The 23,165-nt window shown below is 44.8% G+C and overlaps 1 protein-coding gene across 4 annotated transcripts in view; it reads right to left on the bottom strand.

Moving 5' to 3' along the window:
- SLC1A2 (solute carrier family 1 member 2) overlaps positions 1-23,165 on the bottom strand; it is a 107,539-nt gene that overhangs the window by 18,704 nt on the left and 65,670 nt on the right. For all 4 annotated transcript variants that reach the window (XM_059709664.1, XM_059709662.1, XM_059709663.1 and 1 more), the window contains exons 7-9: positions 16,208-16,441; positions 9,903-10,097; positions 6,085-6,219 (exon numbers count right to left, since the gene is read on the bottom strand). In XM_059709664.1, the coding sequence (XP_059565647.1) occupies positions 6,085-6,219; positions 9,903-10,097; positions 16,208-16,441 (564 nt within the window). The remainder of the gene's footprint in view (positions 1-6,084; positions 6,220-9,902; positions 10,098-16,207; positions 16,442-23,165) is intronic.

Genomic DNA, 23,165 nt, shown 5'->3' with positions numbered 1-23,165 from the left:
ACCTATGGAAATCAGAGCGATGTCCTGAGAGCTGGGGAAAGGTGTGCAGACAGAGGGCAAGGAGGCCCAGCACGATGGGGAGAGACTGAGGCTGGGGTACACATGAGTAGGAGAGATTCCCAGGGGAACATAGGGAGAGATTCCTAGGGGTGGGGAATGCTGAAGGATTTTCTTTTTTAAGAAAAGGGATGCCTAATATTAAACTTTTTACTTTTTTGTGCTACCTAAAATTATTAACAGTGATTACTTCAGGGAAACAAGGCTTGAGATTATAGGGGTGGAAAAACTGTCCCTCCTTCCCTTCTAGGTTCCTCGCTGGTCTAATGATTAAATGAACATAAAACAGATGAACAGGAAGAAAACAAGTTTAATTTTGTACATATGGGAGCCCCATAAAAATATGAGACTCCCAGCAGTCAAGCAACGAGCTCATATACCATCCTGAGCTAAGGGTAAGGGCTGGGGCTGGAGTTTCAAAGGGAAGGAAGAGGATTCACAGGAAGATGAGAAGAACAGATGTTTGGTAAACAGATGTTTGCCCTGCCAGATTAGTCTCTTAGATTAAAAAAAAGTTCTCTCTCGTAAGAGCTCTCTTCCTAGTACAGGCCCCCTTTCTAGATTCTTTCAGCAGTTCAGGGGGAGGTAAAAAGTTTTTCCTAAATATGCTGGGTCTTGATTGCCTTCAACTAAAAATATCCACATGCCAATTGGAACATTTCAGGTTGGCCTGTCCTGCCCTCTTTCATGATCCAATCGTAGGTGAAGGAGATTTTTTTCCTTTTTCATTTTATAACTCTTTGGAGATTTTCCCCTCCCCTTGTTTTTCCATGAGCATGTATTTCTCTGGTGAAACATTAAAGAATGATTTTGCTGTGCAGAACAATCACCCTACTGCCCTGATCTGCAATTATACTGCATTGAATCAGGGACAGTTTGTCAGAGGAGGGAGGGACTAAGTAGAAAAGGGTCACAGTCCATGCAGAGGTTGACAAAGACTAGAGATGAGGTAAGATGGAGAGGAAAAAATGAGCAAAAGACTTCAACCTAAGTCCTTGGAATGTTCAGAGATATGGTGAATGTAAGAATAGCTTTTCTTTTCCACCAGATGTGTGTATGTGTGTGTGTGTGTGTGTGTGTGTGTGTGTGTGTGTGTGTGTGTGTGTGTGTGAGAGAGAGAGAGAGAGAGAGAGAGAGAGAGAGAGAGAGATTGTGTGCATGTATCAGAATAAGAAGTGAGAACCCAAATTGGCAGGCCTGGAACCCCCAAGGAACAACAGCCTGATCATCTGGGTTTGAACTCCAGTTTAGTCATTTAATATCCACTAAACTGGGATAGGTTACTTCTCTCTGAGCCTCAGTTTGCTCACCTGTAAAATAGGCACAATACTATTAGCTGCTTCAAAACTTGCTTCCACTTTTAAAGGAGTCCATGTAAAGTGCTTAGAACAATGTCTAACACTTAAGGAGCACTCACTAAAAATTAGCTAGCTGCCTGCGTCCCTCCCATCAGTTTTCATTGTATGGATGCGTGAACTGTCAACTCTGTCAACTGGTGCTCAGAAAAGTATAGAGATGCTCGACTACGCACAATCGAGAACTCCTGCTCCCCTTCCCTGTCTCTAGACCATTGCTTCTGGAAGTGAGGTCCTGGACAGTATCATCAGCATCACCTGGGAACTTGTTATCAATGCCCATTCTTGGTCCCTTCCACCCCCGCCCCCCGACCTTCTGAATCTCCAGGAGAGATTGGTGCATGCTCAAGTTTGGGAATCATTCCTCTATCTCTTCCAGGGAGGGATGCTAACAGGGGTGAGTCACAGTATCCCCTGCAGGGTGGAGGCTCTTTAAGGCCTTCCGTATAAGTGCCATCTCAACTATATCCAAACTAGTAAAGGTGTCCCCGGAAATGACCTCACCAGCAGTCTCATGTGATAAATGGGCCATTATTCCCTCAGCTTTCACTTTACTGTGGCTTTTCTTTTCCCACCTGTGGCCAGACCCAGGTATTTATCCCTTCTCCCTGGTACAGGCTCCCAGTTTTCACTCCATCCTGTCTCCTCACAGTGCGAGGGGTGTCAGCCAGGCCGCTGAAAAATATCTGCCAAGGATTCCCAACACAAAGAGTTTCCTGGACTCTGGGGAAGGTTCTAGTTTTACCAGCCCTGCCCATCCGGTGTTCCTAGGACTCGGGCACTTTTTGGGGCCCAGAATCTTGGTTTTCACCATGACATTTACAGAACAGCTAGCCTGCCCTTTAGAAAGCGCCCAGGGCTTGGCGGACAGTGATGGGGTGGCTGGTCTCCAGCAGTTGGCAAACAGCGTGGCACATTAAATGTCACTGCAGGCTTTGTTTGGTTTTAAATTGAAAAATTGCTAGAGTTATGAAAGCTTATCATTCTTGCCTAGAAGAACAAACATACCACTCTACCCCGGAAATGAGCAGCCTCCCCCGATCTCAACTCATCCCCCTGCGCCACTCACACACTAACGGGCACCCAACAGCCATGGAGCCCATGACTAAGAGCGTGTTTCCGGAACTTCTCTTGCTGCTGGGAAAGAATGTGGCACCATTACTAATTCAAAGCAGGTCTGACCTACCTACGCACAGACCCCTATGCACATTTTCCCAGGATCCTCTACCCTTCCTTTTTCTTCTCTTCTGAAAAGGAACATTCATGCTTCTTTTTTTTGTATATAAACATCCATCACCTGCAGAATCCTAGTCCGAGTCTTACAACTAGAAGAACACTCAAGGGCACTGGGTCTCTAGACTCTGCTTTCGAAGTGATAAGTTATTGTTCCCTATACAGATGATGAGGTCCAGAGAGTACGCAACCTGCCCAAAGTCCAGAGAGTAAGTGTAGAGCTCGAACCCCGGGCACCTGTCTCTTTCTTCTCTTCCCCTGATCACCAGAAAGCAGACCCAGAACTTGAGGACAGCTCTTCATTTCCCTCGTTCCTTTCCAGCCCAGCCTGGGACCAAATTTAGTGTCATCAATATAGTTAATCCCAACGTGTCATCATTGTTGTTGTTATTCAGCCAACTCCCTTCTGCTAGCGCATTTCAACCCTGGAGTGAGGACGCCCCACTCTCCATGCAAGTGTGAGCATGCGAGCACCTGTGGGGTGATCTGGGAGGACCCAGCCCTCCTTTTCCATTCGCTAGCATTTAGGTCAAAAGTAGGCAGGGTCTTGGATGGTTCATGATCTGAGTCTTATCCAACAGGCTTGACTGCCAAGAAGCCCAGGCCCACAATGGCTGACCTCCTGGGACGAGAGAACTTGAATTCTAAAAGTGGCTGAGACCTTGATTGTACCCCATTTGTCCCTACTTAGGCTTTTTGTGTTGTTTTGTTTTGTTTGTTTTAATCCTGGGAAGAGGAAAAAAACAGGTCAAACAAAAAAATCCTCTGGTTAGCATGTAGAACCAGCCATGACCCTAATAGGGCCCAACTCTGGACCTCTCCAACTCAGCTTCCCACTGTTAGACCTGCTTGGTACTCACTAGGATGCTGTGTGGGCTGGGGTGCAGGGCCCTGAGCTGGCCACACAAGCTTGCCTGTGCCTCAGGTGGCGAGAGACCTGACCCTTCTGATTCCTGGTTGCCTCTGTGAAACACACACTAGGGCTCTTTAGGAATTAATTGTCAACAGATGTGAAAAACGCTGTGGTAGCCACAAATACAAGCTCCTTTTTTTCATTCCTGGATAACATTAGTGCATTTCCCCCCCAAGTCAAAAGCATTTGCATTATAATGGGGGGAGGCAGGTTCTATAAGACTAATTTTTAAAAGATGAATCTCTAACAGTGAATTTGGGGCCTCCGAAATAAGCCCAAGAAAATACTAGGCAATGTCATCACAGTAAGCAAGGGGTACTTGATGACAACACAGGTTTGAGAGGCTCAAGGGACAAAGAGGTGAAGGACTAAGTAAACAAAGTCACAGGAGAACTAGATGAGATTTTAATAACTCACTCTGTCTTTGCTTTTGTGTAGAAAGGGCCCTGGTTGTTATGTACGCAGCAATTCCGTGGTTGCATTTATTAAACACCTACTGTGTGCTCTGTCCCCAAAACATGGCCAATGTTGTTATTTTCCCTTTGTCTTCCTCCCCAAATCCTACCCCACTCCTTTGTCTCCTTCAATCCTATTCTCCCTAAGTCCTTCCAGCTGTACCCCACCACCAGACCTCAGCTGCCCATGGCTGCCTTGTCTGCAAATGTCATAAGAAAGGGGTTGTGACAGGGCTTAAAGAACAACCAAGCTAGCATGAGGCCCCTCCCCATCACCACCACCTGAGAGAGATGGGCAGAGACAGATAAAAGTTAATTTCACATGCTCTTCACCTTCCCGCTAAAGGCATTTCCAGAGAACTTCTCTGGTGACAAAAGAATGAGTCAGGAAGATTCCTAACTTTCCTTACAAATCTCCTGAGCTAAGGAGAATATGTCCAGGAAGCCACTTCTCATTTTAACCTAAACCTCCATGGCAGGCAAGTTTTATAGAGAGACCAGGCTATCTTCTAGTCTTCCCCGATGCCCTTCGTCCTTTCACCCACGGGCATGGTTCTCTCTTTAAAATATCACAGGGAGGAACTTATTTTAGCACCAGGAAGCTCAAGTCCATAAAATGTGGCTTCTGGCTTATAAAATCGATGCCAGTTGTGTCAGAAGAACTGCCACTGGCATGTGGAGCAGTTTTTAAAATGTGTACTTTAGCCACGGACCTCTGTGCCAGCCCTTGCCACACTGTGCCTCTGACATTGAAGTCAATGGCACCAACCAGCCCCTGTCATACAGCTCCAAGGCTGGTCAGGAGGCACCTGTGTACAGCCCACAGAACATCAGAGCCCTAATGCGCCCTTAGCAATGATTGATTACAATCTCCTTATTGGGGACCATCTGGCTAGACTGGCCCACCTTTGTGAATGTGGAGGGCATGCCCTACACTAGGAAAATGTCCTTCACTGAGAAAGGTGTTGGACTATGTGTGCAGTCAAGTTCAAGCTTCTCTTCATGGCCTTTAAGGATGTCCATCTTGCCTGACCTTTTGGCACTTCCTGCCTCACACCTTGTGCTCCAATACTAAACTATTCATCGGTCCCCACAATGCCTCAGAGCCTTTGTACGGGCTGCCCTGATTGGAATGTCCTGTTTCCCCTTCCGTCTACCAGTATGTATACCTGGGCAACTTCTACCTACTAGTTGAGATTCAGCTCAACTATCACTGCCATTATAAATTTAAATATGGTCATAGTTATGAATGTGGTGGCCTCCAAAACCAAGCAGCCCTAGGGTCAAATCTCTGTTCATTTCCAGGTCACATTACCACCCTAAACCTCAGCTTCCTCATCTAAAATTGGGGAGTAATGCCACCAAACTTTCAGTTGTCAGAGGAAGATGTAAAGCGCTCAGTTGAGTAGCTGGCATATAGTGAGCACTGAAATTCAGTAGCCATGCTCATTGTTTCCTGATCTCTCTGCTCTGCCTTCCCATCCTAGACTGGGATGGTGCCTCTGTCACTATCCTTTTAATAACTCTATTGAAGAGTAATTCACATACAATACATGTAAATTTTCAATGCATTGTTTCACAAATGTAGACACCTCTACACACCTATGCATATGGAACACTCTGCCAATTTCCCAATTAATCCTCTAGCCCCTACCCCTGGGCTCAGGCAACCACGGATCCCTTTCTATTGCAAGGTATTATGATGCCTTTCATAGAGCTTCATCTAAATGGAATCATATAGTATACTCTCCTTTGTGCTTCATTCACTCAACATAATGGGTTGAGATCTTTTGCGTGCAGTAGTAGTTCGTTACTTATTGCTAAGCTTCTATCCTTGCACTATAATTTCTATCTGATTCCTCCACTAGACTGTGAGGCCCTCAAAGATTCAATGCTTTTTTTCCCCTTTGGTTTCTAAATCAGCACTCAGTAAATGTTAGAGGGGGGGGGGGGGGGGGAGTGAGGGAGTTGCAAAAAGGATCAGCTAAGCTCTTGGCTGCAACCTTGCATCTAGTTCACCCCTGGAGGCAGTATTCACGTCCCCAGAAGAACCCCATGCGCAAACACTTACAGCAGCCAGTCCACAGCCACCAGCAGGCTGATGTCCTCCGTTGGCAGGCCCACGGCTGTGAGAATAAGGAGCATGGTGACGAGCCCAGCGCTAGGGATACTGGCTGCGCCGACGCTTGCCAGTGTGGCCGTGAGGCTGTGAGAACAGAAAAGGTCAGGTCACGGGAGGAGAAAATGGCCTTGGCAAAACCATCTCTGGCAATTTTAAGCTTTCATGTTCCCTGCAATCATAAATTCCCTTTTCTTCCCAAGAAATAGCAAAATCTAGAGTTCCAAGACCCAGGAATTGGGATCTATTTGGATTCTGCTTAACTGCAATGGAAACTTATAAATTCACGGGTGGGAGCCTTATCCCCATCATGATATTCAAGTAGCCTAGTCTATCACAGGCTAAAATAAAATAAGCGTGGCTCTAAAATCAGGTAAGAAAATATTAAAGAAGAAAAACAAGGCACTTTAATGCTCCCACAGGAAGACCACTGCATTCTGCTTACGCCTTTATGTCTCTGTGAGCACCAGAGACTTCTGGACTACGTGGCAAGAATCTGAGAAGACCATGGCCAATGTTAACATGAGAACTCAGAATAGCAAATATCCAGACCCATGGACACCGGGGGAACAAATCAACAGATTCCAAATGACATTAGGCTTCAGATGCCTGGACAGTTCATCATGGACTGGAAAATCCATTATTCGGACAGAGGGTGCCAAGAAATGATAATGAAATAACAGAAGGTTTCTTTTTGAGGCATCTCGTCATTTGCTTTCCAAGCAATGCCAAGGGCACACCCAGCGCCATTTTGAAGTTATCTCTGGAAGAGGGGTTAATCTAGGCTTCATGCTCCCTGTGGAGACATCAGGGGCCTCTGCGGTCCAGCAAAGGGCAGTGACTTTGTCTCCTCCTTCCTAGATGCCATTTATAAAAGCTGTCATTTCTAAATGGAAGGATTCTTCTGAAAATCCAGATTCCCAACGTGCTTATGTGGGTGCTGGAAAGAAAGGGGGGCTGATTTCTTTGCAGTAATAACATTCTAGAGTTTCCAGAGGAGCTCCGCCAGGCTCCTAAACTGGGGTAACCAAGTCTAGACCGTGAGTGTAACCAAGCACAGAATCCTGGGGTCTTCCAGTTGGGAGGGACCTGAATTTATCTAATCTCACATATGAGGAAAGGAAAGCCCTGGGACATTTTGTGGTAAGCCTTATCCTTCCATATGGTCCTCCTTCCACACTTAGGCTTGTTACAGTAAAGACACCTTCCCTTGGAGGGATCTACAGAACTCATCTGTGCTCTTCCCTGCCCCACCAATACGGTGTTGGTGTTAGGGTTTAGGGAACTCCATTTTCCCTGGACCCATCTGGGTCACAGGAGGTAGCAATGTGCTGTGATCCTCATTGAAGGTTCTGGAGTTGAACGACCTGGGTTCAAATCCCAGCTCTGCCACTTATTCCCCACATGACTTTAGGCAACTGAAACGCTTTGTGTTTTGATTTCCTTATTTGAGAAAAGGAGATAATCATGGGGTCTCACGCACGGGGTCCTCAGGAGCTAATAAGTAAAAAGCACTTAGAAGATACCAGGCACATTGTAACCCCCCTTCCCCCCAATAAATGTCCAATATTATTATTATTGGGAAATCTCCACAGGGTGAGGCTGCTTTGCAAGGAAAACTTCCCTTAAACCCCAAGAGCTGGAAGGTGGGAATTCTCAGCCACTTCCCTGACACGGATAAAGCACCAGGGAAGGGGAACTCCCCAAGTTCCAACCATCTTGGCCTCAGCCGTGTACTTTACAACCCCAGCTGCTTCTGTTATGAGTCACTCTTACACATGCCTGTGCACTATGGCCACATTGTCTGGTTACCACTTGGTTGTGTGTGACAAATTCTACAAAGAGAACACTTCCTGGCAGCTGGGTCCCCCTCAGTTCCTCCACCCCAACCATGTCCTCATGGGCTGAGTGTCCGTGCAATTCTAAGTCCTGCAGAAGCTCCCTGAGCAGTGAGCTCTCTTCCATTCCTTTGTCCCTTTTCCTGTCCTTCCTCTCCCTGGCTCGCATCTCTAGGGCTGGTTCTGGGATGCTGTGCAAGGTACTTACACACATTAGCAGAACCTCAAGATAGCTCTGCAAGGTTCATATGGTAGTACTTGCTCTCCAGCAGGAAATCATGGATCAATGGGTGGAGAAACATAGGGTCCCACAGCTCAAACATGGTCTGCTAGGATTTGAACACTCGCCTGCCTCATTCCAATGCCATGCTATACCTGCTGTCCCTTGATTCTCCCCACATTAAAAACTCTGAGTTAATGAATCCCAACCACTTGGCCACTGGTCCATTCTCCCATCTCTATGTTCTCATTTAATGGTGTGAACTTGATGGGCGGTGTGGTTGTCTTCAAGGCCAGGAACTCAGGGACCAGAAATCATCTTTGCTTGGCTCCAAAAGAAGGGGCTTCACTAAGGTACCCTTTTCATCTTTGAGTTTTAAAACAAGGGAGGCTGGCAGTCTCACATGCAGTTAGGACATGATTTAAAAGGCCTGATACTCTGACCTGAAGCATGTCTTCCCTCACTATGTCACTGTCATATTTTCTTTCATGTTCTAGGAGTATTATATTTCATTTAGTATCAATAACAGTAATAATGCCGGTAGCTAACATTTATTGACAGGTGACTATGTACAAGGCACAATGCTCTCAACTTCCCTAGACTATGTGATTATTGTTCCCACTATACAGATGAGGAAACTGAGGCTCCTGTATAGTACTGCTATGAACTGAGTTATATCTCCCCAAAATTCATTTGTTGAAGCCCCACTCTCCAACGTGATGGGCTTTGGGGAGGTAATCAGGTCATGAGGGTGGAGCCCTTATGATGAAATTAGTGCCCTTATAAGAGGAAACATATGAGGTCAGCTATTTCTGTCCACACATGAGGACGGAGCATGTTGGCAAAAACAGCGAGGAGAAGGTCATATGCAAGCCAGGGAGAGGGCATTCATCAGGAGCTGAATTTGCCAGCACCTTGATCTTGGACTTCCAGACCCAAGAACTATGAGAAATAAATTCTATTGTTTAGCCATCTAGTCTGTGGTATTTTATTATAGCCCCCTACGCTGACAGGGTGGTTGTGAGAATTGGATAAATTAATATAGGCAAGTAGGTATGATCTTTAAGTTTATGGAGAAGCCATGTGTTTTTCATGACCTCTTGGGAAAGTGTTCTTTCTAAATTTTTTAAATGATACATACGGTAACAATAGCTTTATTCAAAACAAAACTACTTGCTATTTATTTGTAATAAAATGCTTTATGTGGTATTGAGGAATCTCTTCCTTGCAGAATTTCATCATTCCATCCATCACCACCTGGAATGCTGAAGGGAGCATATTTTAATGAAAGACAAACTGGATCCAGAGTCAGATAACGTTGGCCCCAGACACAGCCCTGCTAGCTCATTACTAATGACGTAGCCTTGGACAAACGTCCAAGCCCCTCGAAGCCTGCACCTCCTCATCTATTTATACGAGCATAGGAATAACTGCCTGGCGACATCACAGGGTTGTTAAAGTTCAAATAATATCAGGTTTCCACAGCAATCTCATGCCCAACACAAGCAGAAGGCATTGGTATGAGCCTGCTTCTCCCCTGCCACAATCCTTTCCCTCTGAGGCGGCCAATAATTCCTCTCCTGTGTTATTTCCTTCATCATTCTCCTGCCAGGAGAACTGAAATTCAAGTGGCCCCTGTCAAACGGAGTTAGAGTGGAAGGGGACAAGGTAAAAAGGTTGTGTTGGGGCTTCACCCCACCCACCCCACTCACCTCACGGTCACAATCTGGCCTCCATCCAGGACAACACCATTCATTTGGGCAATAAAGATGGCAGCCACTGCTTCATACAGGGCTGTGCCGTCCATGTTAATGGTTGCTCCGACCGGGAGGACGAATCTGGTCACACGCTTGTCAATCCCCAGGTTTTCTTCCAGGCAACGGAAGGTGACAGGCAAAGTTCCGGCACTGAGGGACAGAGAGAGAGAGAGAGAAGGAGAGGGAACAGGAGGGAGAGGGAGAGGGAGAGGAAAGGGTTAGGTCCACTGTGGAGAAGCAGAACAAAGAAACTGGAATGGCACCACCATGTTTTTGTTCTTCTGTTTTAGTTGAGCAACGTGACATGCAAAAAAGCAGTGTCTGGAGCCAAATTGAAAACGAGTAATTTGGAGGCTCACATTCACTCTTATTAACATGCTAATCAGCAGCAAAATATTTTCGTTGGTCCAGGGTTTTGAGATCTACTCAGAGCTGCAAGTTCTCTTTTTCCTTTGGTCACTATTTCCATCTTGGATTAATATTGAAGCCTTTAGTTAGAATGGAAGGGGGGGGGCGGCGGGGAAGAGTCAGAGAAGAATCAGTTGTCAACTGTGAAATGGAATGAGGAATTATTGAATGACCCATAATTTCATGTTAGAGGCACTGATTCCAACAAGATGACTATGTGGGTTGCGTCCAGCCCCTGGGAACTGCCCTGAGCTGAGCCTGCTAATTTTGCAAAGGCTGGACAAACACATTCAGCACCATTCAGCCCGAACCCAAGCGTCTAACTACTCACTGGGGACCCTCACAGGCATTCCAACTCCCTGATAACTGGCCAACTCTACAGTCTCTCCAACGACATAGGGCAGAGAAGCATGTACTTTGTAGCTAATCAAAGACCCACTATGGAGTGACTTCACCCCCACTCCTCCCAGGCGTCACGGGGATTTGTGACCACATGACCCAGCTCTAAGCTCAGAATGCCTGACAAGGTCATGCATCTTCTAAAACGAGAGACCTGTAGAATCAGGTTTACTAAACACCAGGATATTATTTCCATGTGAGTAGAGGTGCCTGGGAGGGGAGGTAGACTGGCTTCAAAATTTAAGTAACATGAAAAGCAATGCAGAATACTCAGAGTTCCACCGGATTGCTTTGTGGTCTATTCTCTCGTGTGCTTTCTTAAAATATGTTTTTATTGATTTCAGAGAGGAAGAAAGAGGGATAGAGAGATAGGAACATCAATGATGAGAGAGAATCATTGATTGGCTGCCTCCTGCATGCCCCACCTTGGGATCTGCCCACACCCCCAGGCATGTGCCCTGACAGGGATTTGAACCGTGACCTCATGGTTCATAGGTTGATGCTCAGCCACTGAGCCATGTCAGCAGAGCCTCTTCTCTTGTTTTGTATTTTTTTGTTTCATTTGTGTGTGTGTGTGTGTGTGTGTGTGTGTGTTTCTCTCCTGCATTTATATCCTTAGTCATAGTTCCTCCTTTTACTCTTTAGAATTAGGGCTCCAGCCAAGCCACACAGTCACCTGCTGAGGGCTCAGTTTCTCAGGGAGTGGGAGAGGACCATCACCTTCAGAGAACCTACCTGAAATGCAGGTTCCATGGCCCGCTCCGAACCAAGGAAGTGGAAGCTGTAAAACTCAGGTCACCTACACCTGCATCTTATCAAACCACTGACCCACAAGCTCCTAATACCAACCTAGAGAAGCCAGAGTCATCTGACTGGAACGTTCTTTGTGATTTCAGGTGAGGGGTCTGTCTCAGGCCCGCTCCTTGGTCTCAGGTAGGGAGAAGAAATAAACCCAGGGAGAGAAGATGGAGTCTGGCTCCATTCACAGGTGTGGATGCCATGGTACCAGGCTGCTGTCCCCACTGCTTTCATGAGAAGTCAGAGTCCCTTTCTTACCTGCACCTTCCCCACTCCACCCTTTCTGGGACCCCTTCGAAGGGTTGCCAGGACACCACGACTGACCTAAAATGGCTGCCCAGCCATGGCTGGCAGCCAGGATTATCAATGGTATGACTCTAAGGACACGTTTGGGAGGACTGGAATATCTTAATTTGTATTATTTCATCTATGTTCCCAAAATGTCATCCAAGGGGTCCTTAGATAATTAAACAGATTAGGGAAAATACTGATAAAACATGAAGATATTCTCACTTTCTATATTGGACAGGCTTTGTGCCTTAACAATCCATATACACCCAACCAAGTCACACTAATTCCTGAGCATTTTAACCCTTTCCTGTCCTTCCACATCCAGACATTGTTTTTGGCCTACTGCCTCAATGGCTGATGACAGTCTCTGAATGTTGCTAATAATAACTATCAGATACATGAGAATTTTTCCCCAGGTTCGTTTTAACAGCGTGCACTGGAGTTGGAGGGAGGCAGAGAGGTGTGTCCCCGGCCATTCCCCCTCCGTCCACCTCCCTGACACCGGCCTCTGTGATCACTGAGAAAAGTAGGTCAGCTCCCTCCACATCCCCACTCAGTCCAAGGTCCCAGGTGGTGGAAGGATATTTCGCTGGCTGTCCTGCGGCTCTGTTTTTCCCCCTCTGGCTATGATGGCAAAGATACTTCTTAGTAGGTGACTCCTGTCACGTTGACTTAAAAAGTTTTTTTCTTAAAAAAAAAAATTCCACATCCACATTTTAACTGAAGATTAAAACCACACTGGTTTCTTTTTCTTTTTTCAAATGAAATACAGGGTAAGGAGGAGAAAAGGGCCTCACATTTGTGTGGCTTTAGTCAAATAACCCAAGCATTTGTCTGATTTCAATACAAACATACCTTTAAGATTTAGCTTGTCTTGTAAAGGTACTGGGTTAAATGTCTAGTTATTCCAAGAAAGGATAATTGTAATATTTTTGAAGCAGTCTAAAGATCAAAACCATAAATGTATTGGAACAAAATATAAAGTAATGTTTTATAATCTTTTGTGCAAATGTACCTAAGCAAACTGAAATTCTAAATACGAAAGCAAAATACTGACCGCTCCAACAACACACAAATTAAAAATTTCTATTGGCAGAAAGTATTGTAAAATTTTAAGATAAATGTAAAGTTGAGGGAGACCTTATTTGTCGCATTTGACACGAGTTAATACTCTGACACATGAAGAGCGTTGAAAACCAATCAGGAAAGGATGAATACCCCAACAGGAAATTAAGATCACAAACAATTCACAGAGTGGGAGGGGGTGGGTGGGTAGGGCGGGATGGTCAATAAGGACACAGAAAGATGCTTCCTCTCACTCGTAATCAAAGAAATGCAAGTCCAGTGAGATCACTTTTCACAATGAGACTGGAAAGCATTGAAGTAACTGATATCCGCCGGTGCGGGTGAGTAGGCGGTGAAAGGCATCCTCTCACACCCATGAAGTGGGACTTCAGCTAATACACTTCCCTGACGAGCAATCTGGTGATACGTTTTAAGCCACCAATGTGCTGACCATTGCACTCAGACATTCCACTTCTAGAAATTTATCCTGAGAGGGTCGTCAGACAGCCTTGCGGAGATGCAGTTACACGGATGCTTGTCACAGTCCAGCTTAATAGACATGCCTTAAATGCACACCAAGGGGTGTGATGGTGGCTGTAGTGTGGCACACACAGAGTGCTGTTACGCAGTTTTCTAAATAGCGGAGAGATCTATACTATATGATGGGTGTGATTTTTATGATGTGTTGACCAGTGAAAACAGCAGTCTACATATCTGTGTATAGTAAGAACTGGAAAGCTATGGAACTGTAAAGATTAACTAAAAGGTTACCTACCGCCAATGATCACACAGCCAGTAAGTGGTGAATCTGGGAAACAAATCAAGGTCTTTCAGTCTCCAATGATCACTGGGTGGTGGATCACTGGTGACATGAGCGGAGCAAGGACGATGCTCCAGGGACAGAAGCTCACCAGGGCAGAAAGCCCCGTATGCCTACCAAGGGGCAAAACTGGGGAAACAAGAACCTCGCCTCCAGCGTAACCTATGCTCCCCTAGCGTATCACTGGCCAGGCGGTTTAGAGCCCTTGACCCTTTCCTCCCTAAAGAGAACATCTAGGCCTCAGTTGTATCTCAGCTCCAGGCCCATCTAGACAGGTGACACTGTGGCTGCCTCAGGGGCAGCTACATCGACGTATGATCCCCTGCCCTGACACTGACCAACCAGGGGAGACCTGGACCCTGAAAGAGCACACCTGGGAAGCTGATGCATATTCTATTTAGACCCTCCCCCGAGACCTCCCCTAAGATTCCCACCTGCAAGAAAAAGATAAATATACTCAGGACTAAGGATCCAGTTTGCGCTCTCCCTCCAAGGAGCATGCCCATGCCATTCCCTCCTCCCTTCCCCTTTCCCCACAGGCACGTATCCCCCAACCTCTAAGGGACCCCATGAGACTTGCAACCAGGGGAGCAATGGGCAGTGGCAGCGTGTCCTGGGTTAACCCCTTGAGCCTGTCTCCAAGGCCCCTTTTTCTCTGACTTCTCAGTGAGTTAAAGCAGCCCAGCCCAGGCTCTGCTGTTACTTCTCCTATGCCCTTCCTTGTTTCACTATCCTAAGTATATTTTTGCTGCAGTCATGACCCCAATACCCTTTGGATAGCCCCATTCCCCTATCCCCTTTTCCTTAAATAAATTTAATTTTTCTTTATTCACCATCTGAGATGGCTATTTAGCCTGCCTGCGCACTACCACTTAAACCTTTCAGTGATATTCATTGTCTTCTTCAAAAATTTACTCACTGTCTGAACTTTTCACAAGGAGCACATACCATGCTCATAAACCAGAAAGCAAAAATAAAACTCAACATAATTGTTTTTGTGTTTGGAGGCGAAAAAAAAAAGATTTACTTTTTCTCCAAAGAGAGAGGATCTATATGGATAGAGATATATTGCCATAGGAAATGTATAGGCCCCCAAAAGAAAATTTTGAAATGTTTCCTTTCACCTTAGAAAACGATGCAGAACCTAGAGCCCAGGATTGTGTAGATTTCAGATTTTCCTGAAACCCCACCTTCTGCTAGTCCTGAATCCTCATTGACTTGCAACATGGAAATGTGCTTTGGCTTTCCAGACAGTCACCGTGATGTGCCTGTTAGGTCACTTAAGGAAAACCTGGCTGCCTGCTCAGTCGCCCTGTGTCACGGAGCCGCCACCTCACTGGCAGCGCGGGGTCACGGGATCTGCAACAACGGCCTGCCGACATGGCTGCGGAGATAATGCTGGGCCTCCCTGCCACCTGCTTTATGACCTCAGTCTTAGCTTGTGACCCAAGGAAATACAAACAACTCCTGCAGACTGAAAGAATAAATTACCAGGCATGTCTTATGTATCTGTGCTTGTTTGTTTGTTTTGGTTAAATTCAGTTCAAGATGATATAAAAAAATTGTTTTCTCTGAGTATCTCTGGGCCCTCATTGGCTTCTGAGGTGGTTGGACTAGGTAGTGAAGAAGAATGTCGAGTCAATGTCAAGCCCGATTTTCTCAAAATCAATGTGGCAGAAAGGTCCATTAAAGGTTCACACAGAGGTCAAAGACTGGACTGACTTCTGGTTTGTTTGAAAACTCTCACCCAGCATACCCTGCATCCTCTAAAATCTCGTTCTCCTATTTTTGAAAATAAAAATAAAAATTACTCCAATAGACTGATATTTTGTGATAGCATTTTTTTCAAATCACAGGTGGCAGAATTTCTTAAATAGAACAACACCCTGTTATACCCTTTTAAAGAACATTTAAAACTAATAACTAAATGCTACATGTGGCAAGTTAGGCATTATAGATTAACTAGAGGTCGCACGAATTCATGCATGGGTGGGGTCCCTTGGCCTGGCTGGTGATCGGGGCTGATGGGGGCCGGCCAGCCTGGGGGTAGGGACCATGGGAGGTTGGCTGGTCATGGGAGGTTGGCTGTGGGAGCGCACTGACTACCAGGGGGCAGCTCCTGCATTGGGCATCTGTCCCCTGGTGGTCAGTGCATCATCATAGCGACCAGTCAACCGGTCTTAACAGTTGCTTAGGCTTTTATATATATAGATAGCATGCATTCATTTGGTAAATTTCATGTGAAGTCATGTTTCCAACACAGGTTGCCTAACAGCAAAAATGTTCATCAGAAAGCTCAGAAGTTACTAGAAGGAGTCTAAAAGACAAAGTGTTCACCTTTTTCAAACAAATATCTTAATAAGATATGAAAAGTGTTCTCATTGAACTTTGGGTTGGGAAAGATTTTAAAAATGAGGAAGTGACAAAGAGGGTAAAACAGTGAGCAGAGAGAAAGAAAGGTGATTTCTGGGTTCTCTACCTGGAAGCGGTGCCCAGGGCAGTGATCCAAGCTTGGAAAATGCCAGCAAAAAAGGTGAAAGGGTTTTTCCTGGTCACTAGAAAGTAAATCAAGGGGAGAAAGATGCCCCCATGGATGATAAGGCCCACAATCACAGTGACCATGTACATCCCCAGTTGCCGAGCAACCACTTCTAAGTCCTTGATGGCAATGATCTTCCCACAGATTAAGCAGGCAATACCCAGCGGGGAGTACCTGAAAAACATAAAAGGAAAAGAAAACACCGAAGAAATCATTATGGGATCCAGAACTTACGTCTGGGCCTTCCTATGTTGCTGCACCCTGATGTAAACTTTGCATTTGTTCCGAGTTTTGCTGAAAAAGGGCCATGAGACTCAGAAGATGCTACATGTTACTTCAGACTAAATGCATCATCTAAAATCTGGCACATGGATTTGGTGGCTCCTGCTCTGATAAAAAATCCAAAAGCAAACTTTGTTGCTCAGGCAATTTTTTTAGGAATAGTAGAGACAAGCTTTACCATCTCTTAGGGAAGCACCAGTCTTAAAATTGAGAGACCACAGGCTACATCTTTGTGAGTCTTGTTTGACTTGTCTTTCCACAGCTCCTACCTTGAGACTTGGGAACAAATTTTGAGTTTCTCAGAAAGCTCATTAGAGTTTTGACAAATTATGAACCGGTGTTTGTAAATTTGCTTTGTTTTCACCTTGGAAGATAGGAAATATACTTAAGAGGGAGAAAGAGAGGGAACACAGAACAAGAAAATCATCTGAGTCAAACAGTACCTTGAGAGAAATGTGGCTTATCACTTCTAAGTCTGAAAGTATTCCTTTCCATACTTACTCTAACAATAACACTGGCTCTCTAACAGAGCCCTGACACACATCACATCATTTAATTCTTACCACAATCCTAAAATCTATGTATCATTATCTCTATCTGTCAAATGCGGGAATTGAGGCTGTACAACGTTAAATAACCAGCCCAAGACCATGAAAGAAGAAAGAGGAGAATCTCAGATCTGTAAACCTGCATGACTAGGGTTCCCCCACTACCAAGCCAAAGCACTTCCCTTTAATGAGCAACTGTAGCTCTTCGTAGATAAGCAGACAATTCACCCTGTACCAAAGCATCCTAGATAAGCTCATTTTGACATCATCATCATCATCATCATCATCATCAAGAGCACTTGGGAACAATTTATTGTTGTCCTCACTCTTCAGTAAGCTAATCATGTTCTCTCTCATTTCAAGTGTATTTGTCACATGTTTGGCAACATCCCTTTTTTCTTGCCCAATTTGGGGCTGTTGGAGCTTGAACTTGCGTGAACACCGTCTGACTGAAGGAAATGGTTTGTGGAAACGATGCTGTCTTATTAGGAATTATGAGAGCAAGTCTCTGAGGAAAATGAAATCCTGGGATGGGGCTCCCAACCGGAGTAAGGGAGCCAAAAAAGGGAGAGAGCACCTATGCCAGATTCGGGAGGTTGGGTTTTTTGTGTGTTTTGTTTTGTTTTTGTTTTTGTAATTGTGCCTGGAGCAAGCCCTTCCCAGGCTAAAGGAAAGCTGCGAGGAGAAGAGAATCATATACACAATTACATAAAACACGGGGCTCATCCAGCCACGGACCAGCTGCATGACTTTGCTTAGTGACTCATTCCCATGTTACAGATGTGCCAGTCGAGGCTTAGAGAGACTCCTCCAACCTCCAGGGGTTTCTGGGAGGATTACATTGTGAACACGCACATGTATGCACTGTCAACCATCGTCCCCCATCCCTGCCAGCACCATTACTTCTCTGACGCCTACACAGGAATCCTTATATGTTCTGTTTCCCTAAACACACCTATGTCCTCTCATCACCCACGCTTACAGAGTCAAGTCTGAGTTACTGGGGCTTTCTAAAACAGCTCACAGGCTACTGTCACCCAAGTGTGGATGTTTTTACCAGCAAAATATTTTCTCAAGAGGAACCTTCTCCTGAAAGAGGCGATTTGTAACTGAATGAATTCGTTAGGACCTTAGCATAGCGACTGCCCTCCTCCCTGACGAGCTGCTGCCGGTAACCCCACTTCTCCTTTCCCTGGGGTGGAGGCTGACCATGTGTGAGGGCTGCTTCCGCAGGCATCAGGGGGTCATGTTCTTAAACCCCTGGCTTTCCCGCCATTTTACTACCATGCCTGTGGTCACAACAGCTCATAGATCAGTGGGGGAAACTCAGGGGCCAGCTCCTTGTTCCCTGAGATTTTAAATAACTGAGCAAAATGTACCTTCCCATAAAGCCAGCAAGCATTTATCTTCATAAACCAAGAGATTAATTCTTTCCAAAGCACCCATCATCTTTTAAAGCTGTACCTTTTAAAAACCACACACAGACACACACACACACACACACACACACACAAATACAAGCCGTTTGGGGTGCCATCCAATTTCCCTGCTCCTTGGGGACAATTTGTAGACTGGAGAGAAAATGTTTTCAAGGCTCTTTGCCAAGCAAGACCAGCTACGGAGTCCCCTGGAGAACACGCCTGAACCAGAGCCAAACGGATTAGAGGCAACAGGTTGCCTCGGAGCACTCCGCTCTCTGGGAGAAACAGGAGTTCCCACTATAAATGGGATGTGTTCAAAGGCCAGAAGGTACAGTGTTAGGAGAAACAAATATGGCAAGCAGGGCTCTAGTTGACCCAACACCTTGAGCTCTGGAACTAGAATGAGCACTAATTAGGACAAGGAAAGAGTCTTTGTTTTATGACATATTTTAGGGCCGTTACTTCCCTGCACCTGTTTTTAAAACACGTAGCTGAAGCCTTCACTCAGAATCTGACGCTTTTCAGTTCTTGGGTTTCCATATTAATGAATTTTCTCATTGAAAACGACCCACATGGAAAAGAAAGGGCAAATGCCTGGGGTCCAAGGTCACCACTGGAAGCTTCTGAGCCGAAGCAAACAGTCAAAGCCATAAACTAACACGCATAGAGAAGCTGAGGGCTCCAGTGAGTGATCTGAAGCCAACTGATGCCTGGTAATTGTTGGACCAGTTTTTAAATGAGAAGGAAATGACTACAGAGCTCACAGCCCTTAGACTGGTTGGACCTTCAGCTCCCGGCACTGTTTTTTTTCAAAGGCATCAGTTCACCCAGGACTGGCCTGTCGAATTTCCTGGACCTGGCCTATTGGGACAGTAACATTCTAAACAAGTTCCCAAGGTAATTCCGACGAGCTTGGAAACCAATGTTTCAAGGAATAAAATCTGATCTGCAACTGAGGTAATGCAGATATTGCTTGGTTAGCCTTTGGAAACCATTAACTTTAGCTTCCGTTTATTCAAGGCCTTCTGGGTCTTAACCCACTAAATTCACTCAGGACTTTCGGGCACAGGACAGATACTAGGCCAGACACTTGGAGTGGAGGTCAGTGGAGTGAAATCTTTAGGAGTTTGCGTTTCAGTGAATAAAAAACTTTCTCAGTCTTGCCATAAATCCACTCTGGTTCTGTCCCACACATTTCCCACAGCAATGCCAGCCTGCCAGTTTGGAATGGATTTCAAGAGACCGCAGAATTGGAGGAGTAGGTCAATAAAGAGTTAAAGATACATTCCAATTACTTACAGGCACTGTCTGTACTCAGGCTCAGGAAAGAACACAAATCTCCAGTTTGCCCACTTAGGGAGAGCTTTTCCAGCTACCCAAGGTGTGGCTTTTGCTGAGTTTTACCATATGTAGGTTAGAACTTTTCATCAGAATGGAATAGACATTCGTTCATAGAGCCTTCAGGCTGCTAACCCTCCGGGGACTGCCTTTGGCAAATGCATAAAAGCTCAACACATGACGGTGGCCTGTAGGGCCCTGCAGGCTGCCCACCTCTCCAGCTTCACCACCTTCCACCACCACCCCCCTTACCAACCACATTCCCACTACTCCAGACCTTCCTTTTGAATCTCAAAAGTATTTCACTTGCTGTTTGTTCCCCCTGGAAAATTCTCCTCTTGATTCTTATAGAGCTGCTTTTCTCTCAGTCTTCGGGTCTTCACCAAAAGTCACTTTCCCAGACAGCTCTCCCTGACCCCAACTGTGAGAGTTCACTCCTTACTTCCATCCTCCCCATAACTCTCTATCCTATTTCCCAGACTATTGACTTTGTAGTGGTGATTACTATATGAATTTTTGTTTCTTTCCTTTTATTTTTTTCCCTCTCTCCTTTCAATAGAATGTTAGCTCCATGAGGGTAGAAATCTTTCTCTATCTTATTTAGCATTATATCAGAAGTGCCCAAAATTCTTACTGGCATTGAAGAAATATTTGTGGAGTGAAAGAACAGATGGATGGATGGATGGATGGATGGATGGATGGATGGATGGATGGTGGTGGGTTAACTTAGAGGGATAATTGAAAAGGTGAGCAAATATTTCACTTCTCACTTTATGTTTCTATCATGGTGAGATTATAAAAAGTTCCCGTTTCTGTTTAAGTTTTTAAGATTAAAAAATATTTTAAAGAACTTTGCAAAAAATGAGGATATGAAAATCACACCAAAATCAAGGGTCTCTCACTCTCTCTCTCTCTTTTCTGAGAATCAGAGGTTTTTGCAGGCTTCTTAAAGAATTCATAACAGAGAGAAACAAAGGTTATGATTGAATTGATGATAGTAATGGGAACCATAATATAACAATAAAAATACTAGTGCATGTGAAGTGCTTAGACAGGGGCCAGCATGGAGAAAAAGCTCAACTATTGGGTGCAATTTCACTTAATTCTCACAGAAATTCTCTGATGTGGATTTTATAATCAATCATTTTGCAGATCAGGAGGTGAGGGTGAGAGTGTGTTTAACTTGCCTAACGTCACACAGCTGGTAGTACTAGTAGGAGGAGGACCCTGGGTTCCATCCAGCTTGAAGTCAGACAGAAGCTGAGTTAGGTACTTACTTCCACGCAGCTCCTATCACTTAGGCTGTGCAACACTGAGCAAGCCAACCTCTTAGTTTTCTCATCTGGAAAATGGGGCTAACTAAAGCACCTATTTTTCTTAGGTATTATTATAAAAAGTAAATTAGTTAATGCATGTAAAGTACTTGGAATAGTAGTAAGCCTAATTCAGGAGTTCGATAAGTCTTAGTATGGTTTTAGTAATGATTATAGCTTGGCCGGCATGGCTCAGTGGTTGAATGTTGACCTATGAACCAGGAGGTCATGGTTCGATTCCAGGTCAGGGCACATGCCCAGATTGTGGGCTAGATCCCCAGTTGGGGGTGTGCAGGAGGCAGCTGATCCATGATTCTGTCATCATGGATGTTTCAATCTTTCTCTTCCTCTCTGAAATAAATAAAAAGGTATTTTAAAAATAATGGTTATAATAATTATTATTATCTTCTCAGTAATAAATAGGTGCAATACAGTAATTGAAATGGTACAATTGCATATGGCAAGAAGTTAATTACTCTAAGCTATAATTTAATAATTATTAGAATAATAATAATCTCTTCAATGTTAAATTTGCTATTATTACTATTCTTACTAACACATAGAGAAGAATACACTAAGAACTCTGTTTAAGCTTTGAGGGAGTCAGTTAAAGAATGGTTGGCTCTTTTATCCAGAACCTTTTCACTCTCTTTGTTATCAACTGCTGACAGGGCAGCTTAAGAATGAAAGAAATGTGCAGCATTGGCATCTCATATCTTGTAACACCCTCCTGACTGCCTAGATGAGGTAACTAACAGCTGTCAAAAATCATCCCGTAGGTCTTATTCCTGACTCACAATTGCTCTACATCTCCTGGGATATGATGCTAAATCCTTAGGAGTTCTGATTTCAGTGACTAGGAAACTTCTTGATCCACACCACCTCTATCGCTGGGGAGAAGAAAGGCTGCATTTTATCCCATGACTCATCTGATTTCCTAGAAGATTCCCTTTCTTTCAGGGGCTCAGTGGAAATGACGTTGGTATAGAATAGATGAAGGAAGGAGCTTTCATACAACACCCACATCGTTGGCATCATAATACAGAGATCTGAATGAACTGCATTTTAAGGGCAAGGATGCTCACTCTGCTATAAGGTCTAGAAAACAAGAGTTCTATTCTGCTTTATGTAACACCATTTATTAAATTCTCTGTGAGCTCATAATGGATTGAAAAGACTTTTAAAAATGTTTACAGCATCATATTGTGTGTGACTTTAAATCTTCACACAAAAGAAATATTCAGAAACCTAGGATTGCCTGAAGAAGTGGCAGAATCAGTACAATAGAAAACAACACAGTAAAACAATGATCTGAACAAGCCAGGTGCATTAAATGTGGTTCATGAAATCACAAAGACCATCTTACGATCTGAGACCCTGGGGCTTCAGCTAGCCCACTTAGTTCTGAAGTTTTCGTAAGAACTTACTACAGGCACATCAGTGTGTTCCGGTAGGTGGAGATAAAAAAAAATCAAGAATAGATTTTTGTCTTTATAAGATGGGAGCAGAGACCAAGGAAAAGAAGAAAAAAGAAGGTAAAATGTCATGGAACATCACAGAGAAGGGGAAGAGGACCAGAGGGAGGTTGGGGGCGAAGGTGGGTAGGACTGGGACATGAAGAAATGGGGAGTTCGTCACCCAGAATTCCTGTGGCCAATAGAACACAAATGTGGTTTGGTCTAATAATGTTTTGCTTCATTTTTCCTGGTCAGGCAGACAGGACCATCATAAAGGTCTGAAACAAATGCATGTAAAAATCTGTCAGATACGGGACCACTAGAGGGTTCCAGCAACAGAAGATGGCACGGCTTCCTTGGTGAAGGAGTGGACACTCATGATCTCCTGGGCTACCCCAAACTTCAGAACATAGACCACAGACACACAGGAAACAAAGCGGAGGCGTTCTTGCTTAGATGATTCAAATGAAAGCACCCCCACCCCCTTTCCCATCAATGATTTTTATAGCAACATGATGAACTCCAGCTCTCCCTGGCTA

This window comes from Myotis daubentonii, chromosome 9 (assembly GCF_963259705.1).
Source record: "Myotis daubentonii chromosome 9, mMyoDau2.1, whole genome shotgun sequence".
Taxonomy (NCBI): Eukaryota; Metazoa; Chordata; class Mammalia; order Chiroptera; family Vespertilionidae; genus Myotis; species Myotis daubentonii.
This window is presented reverse-complemented; position numbering and strand designations above follow the sequence as displayed.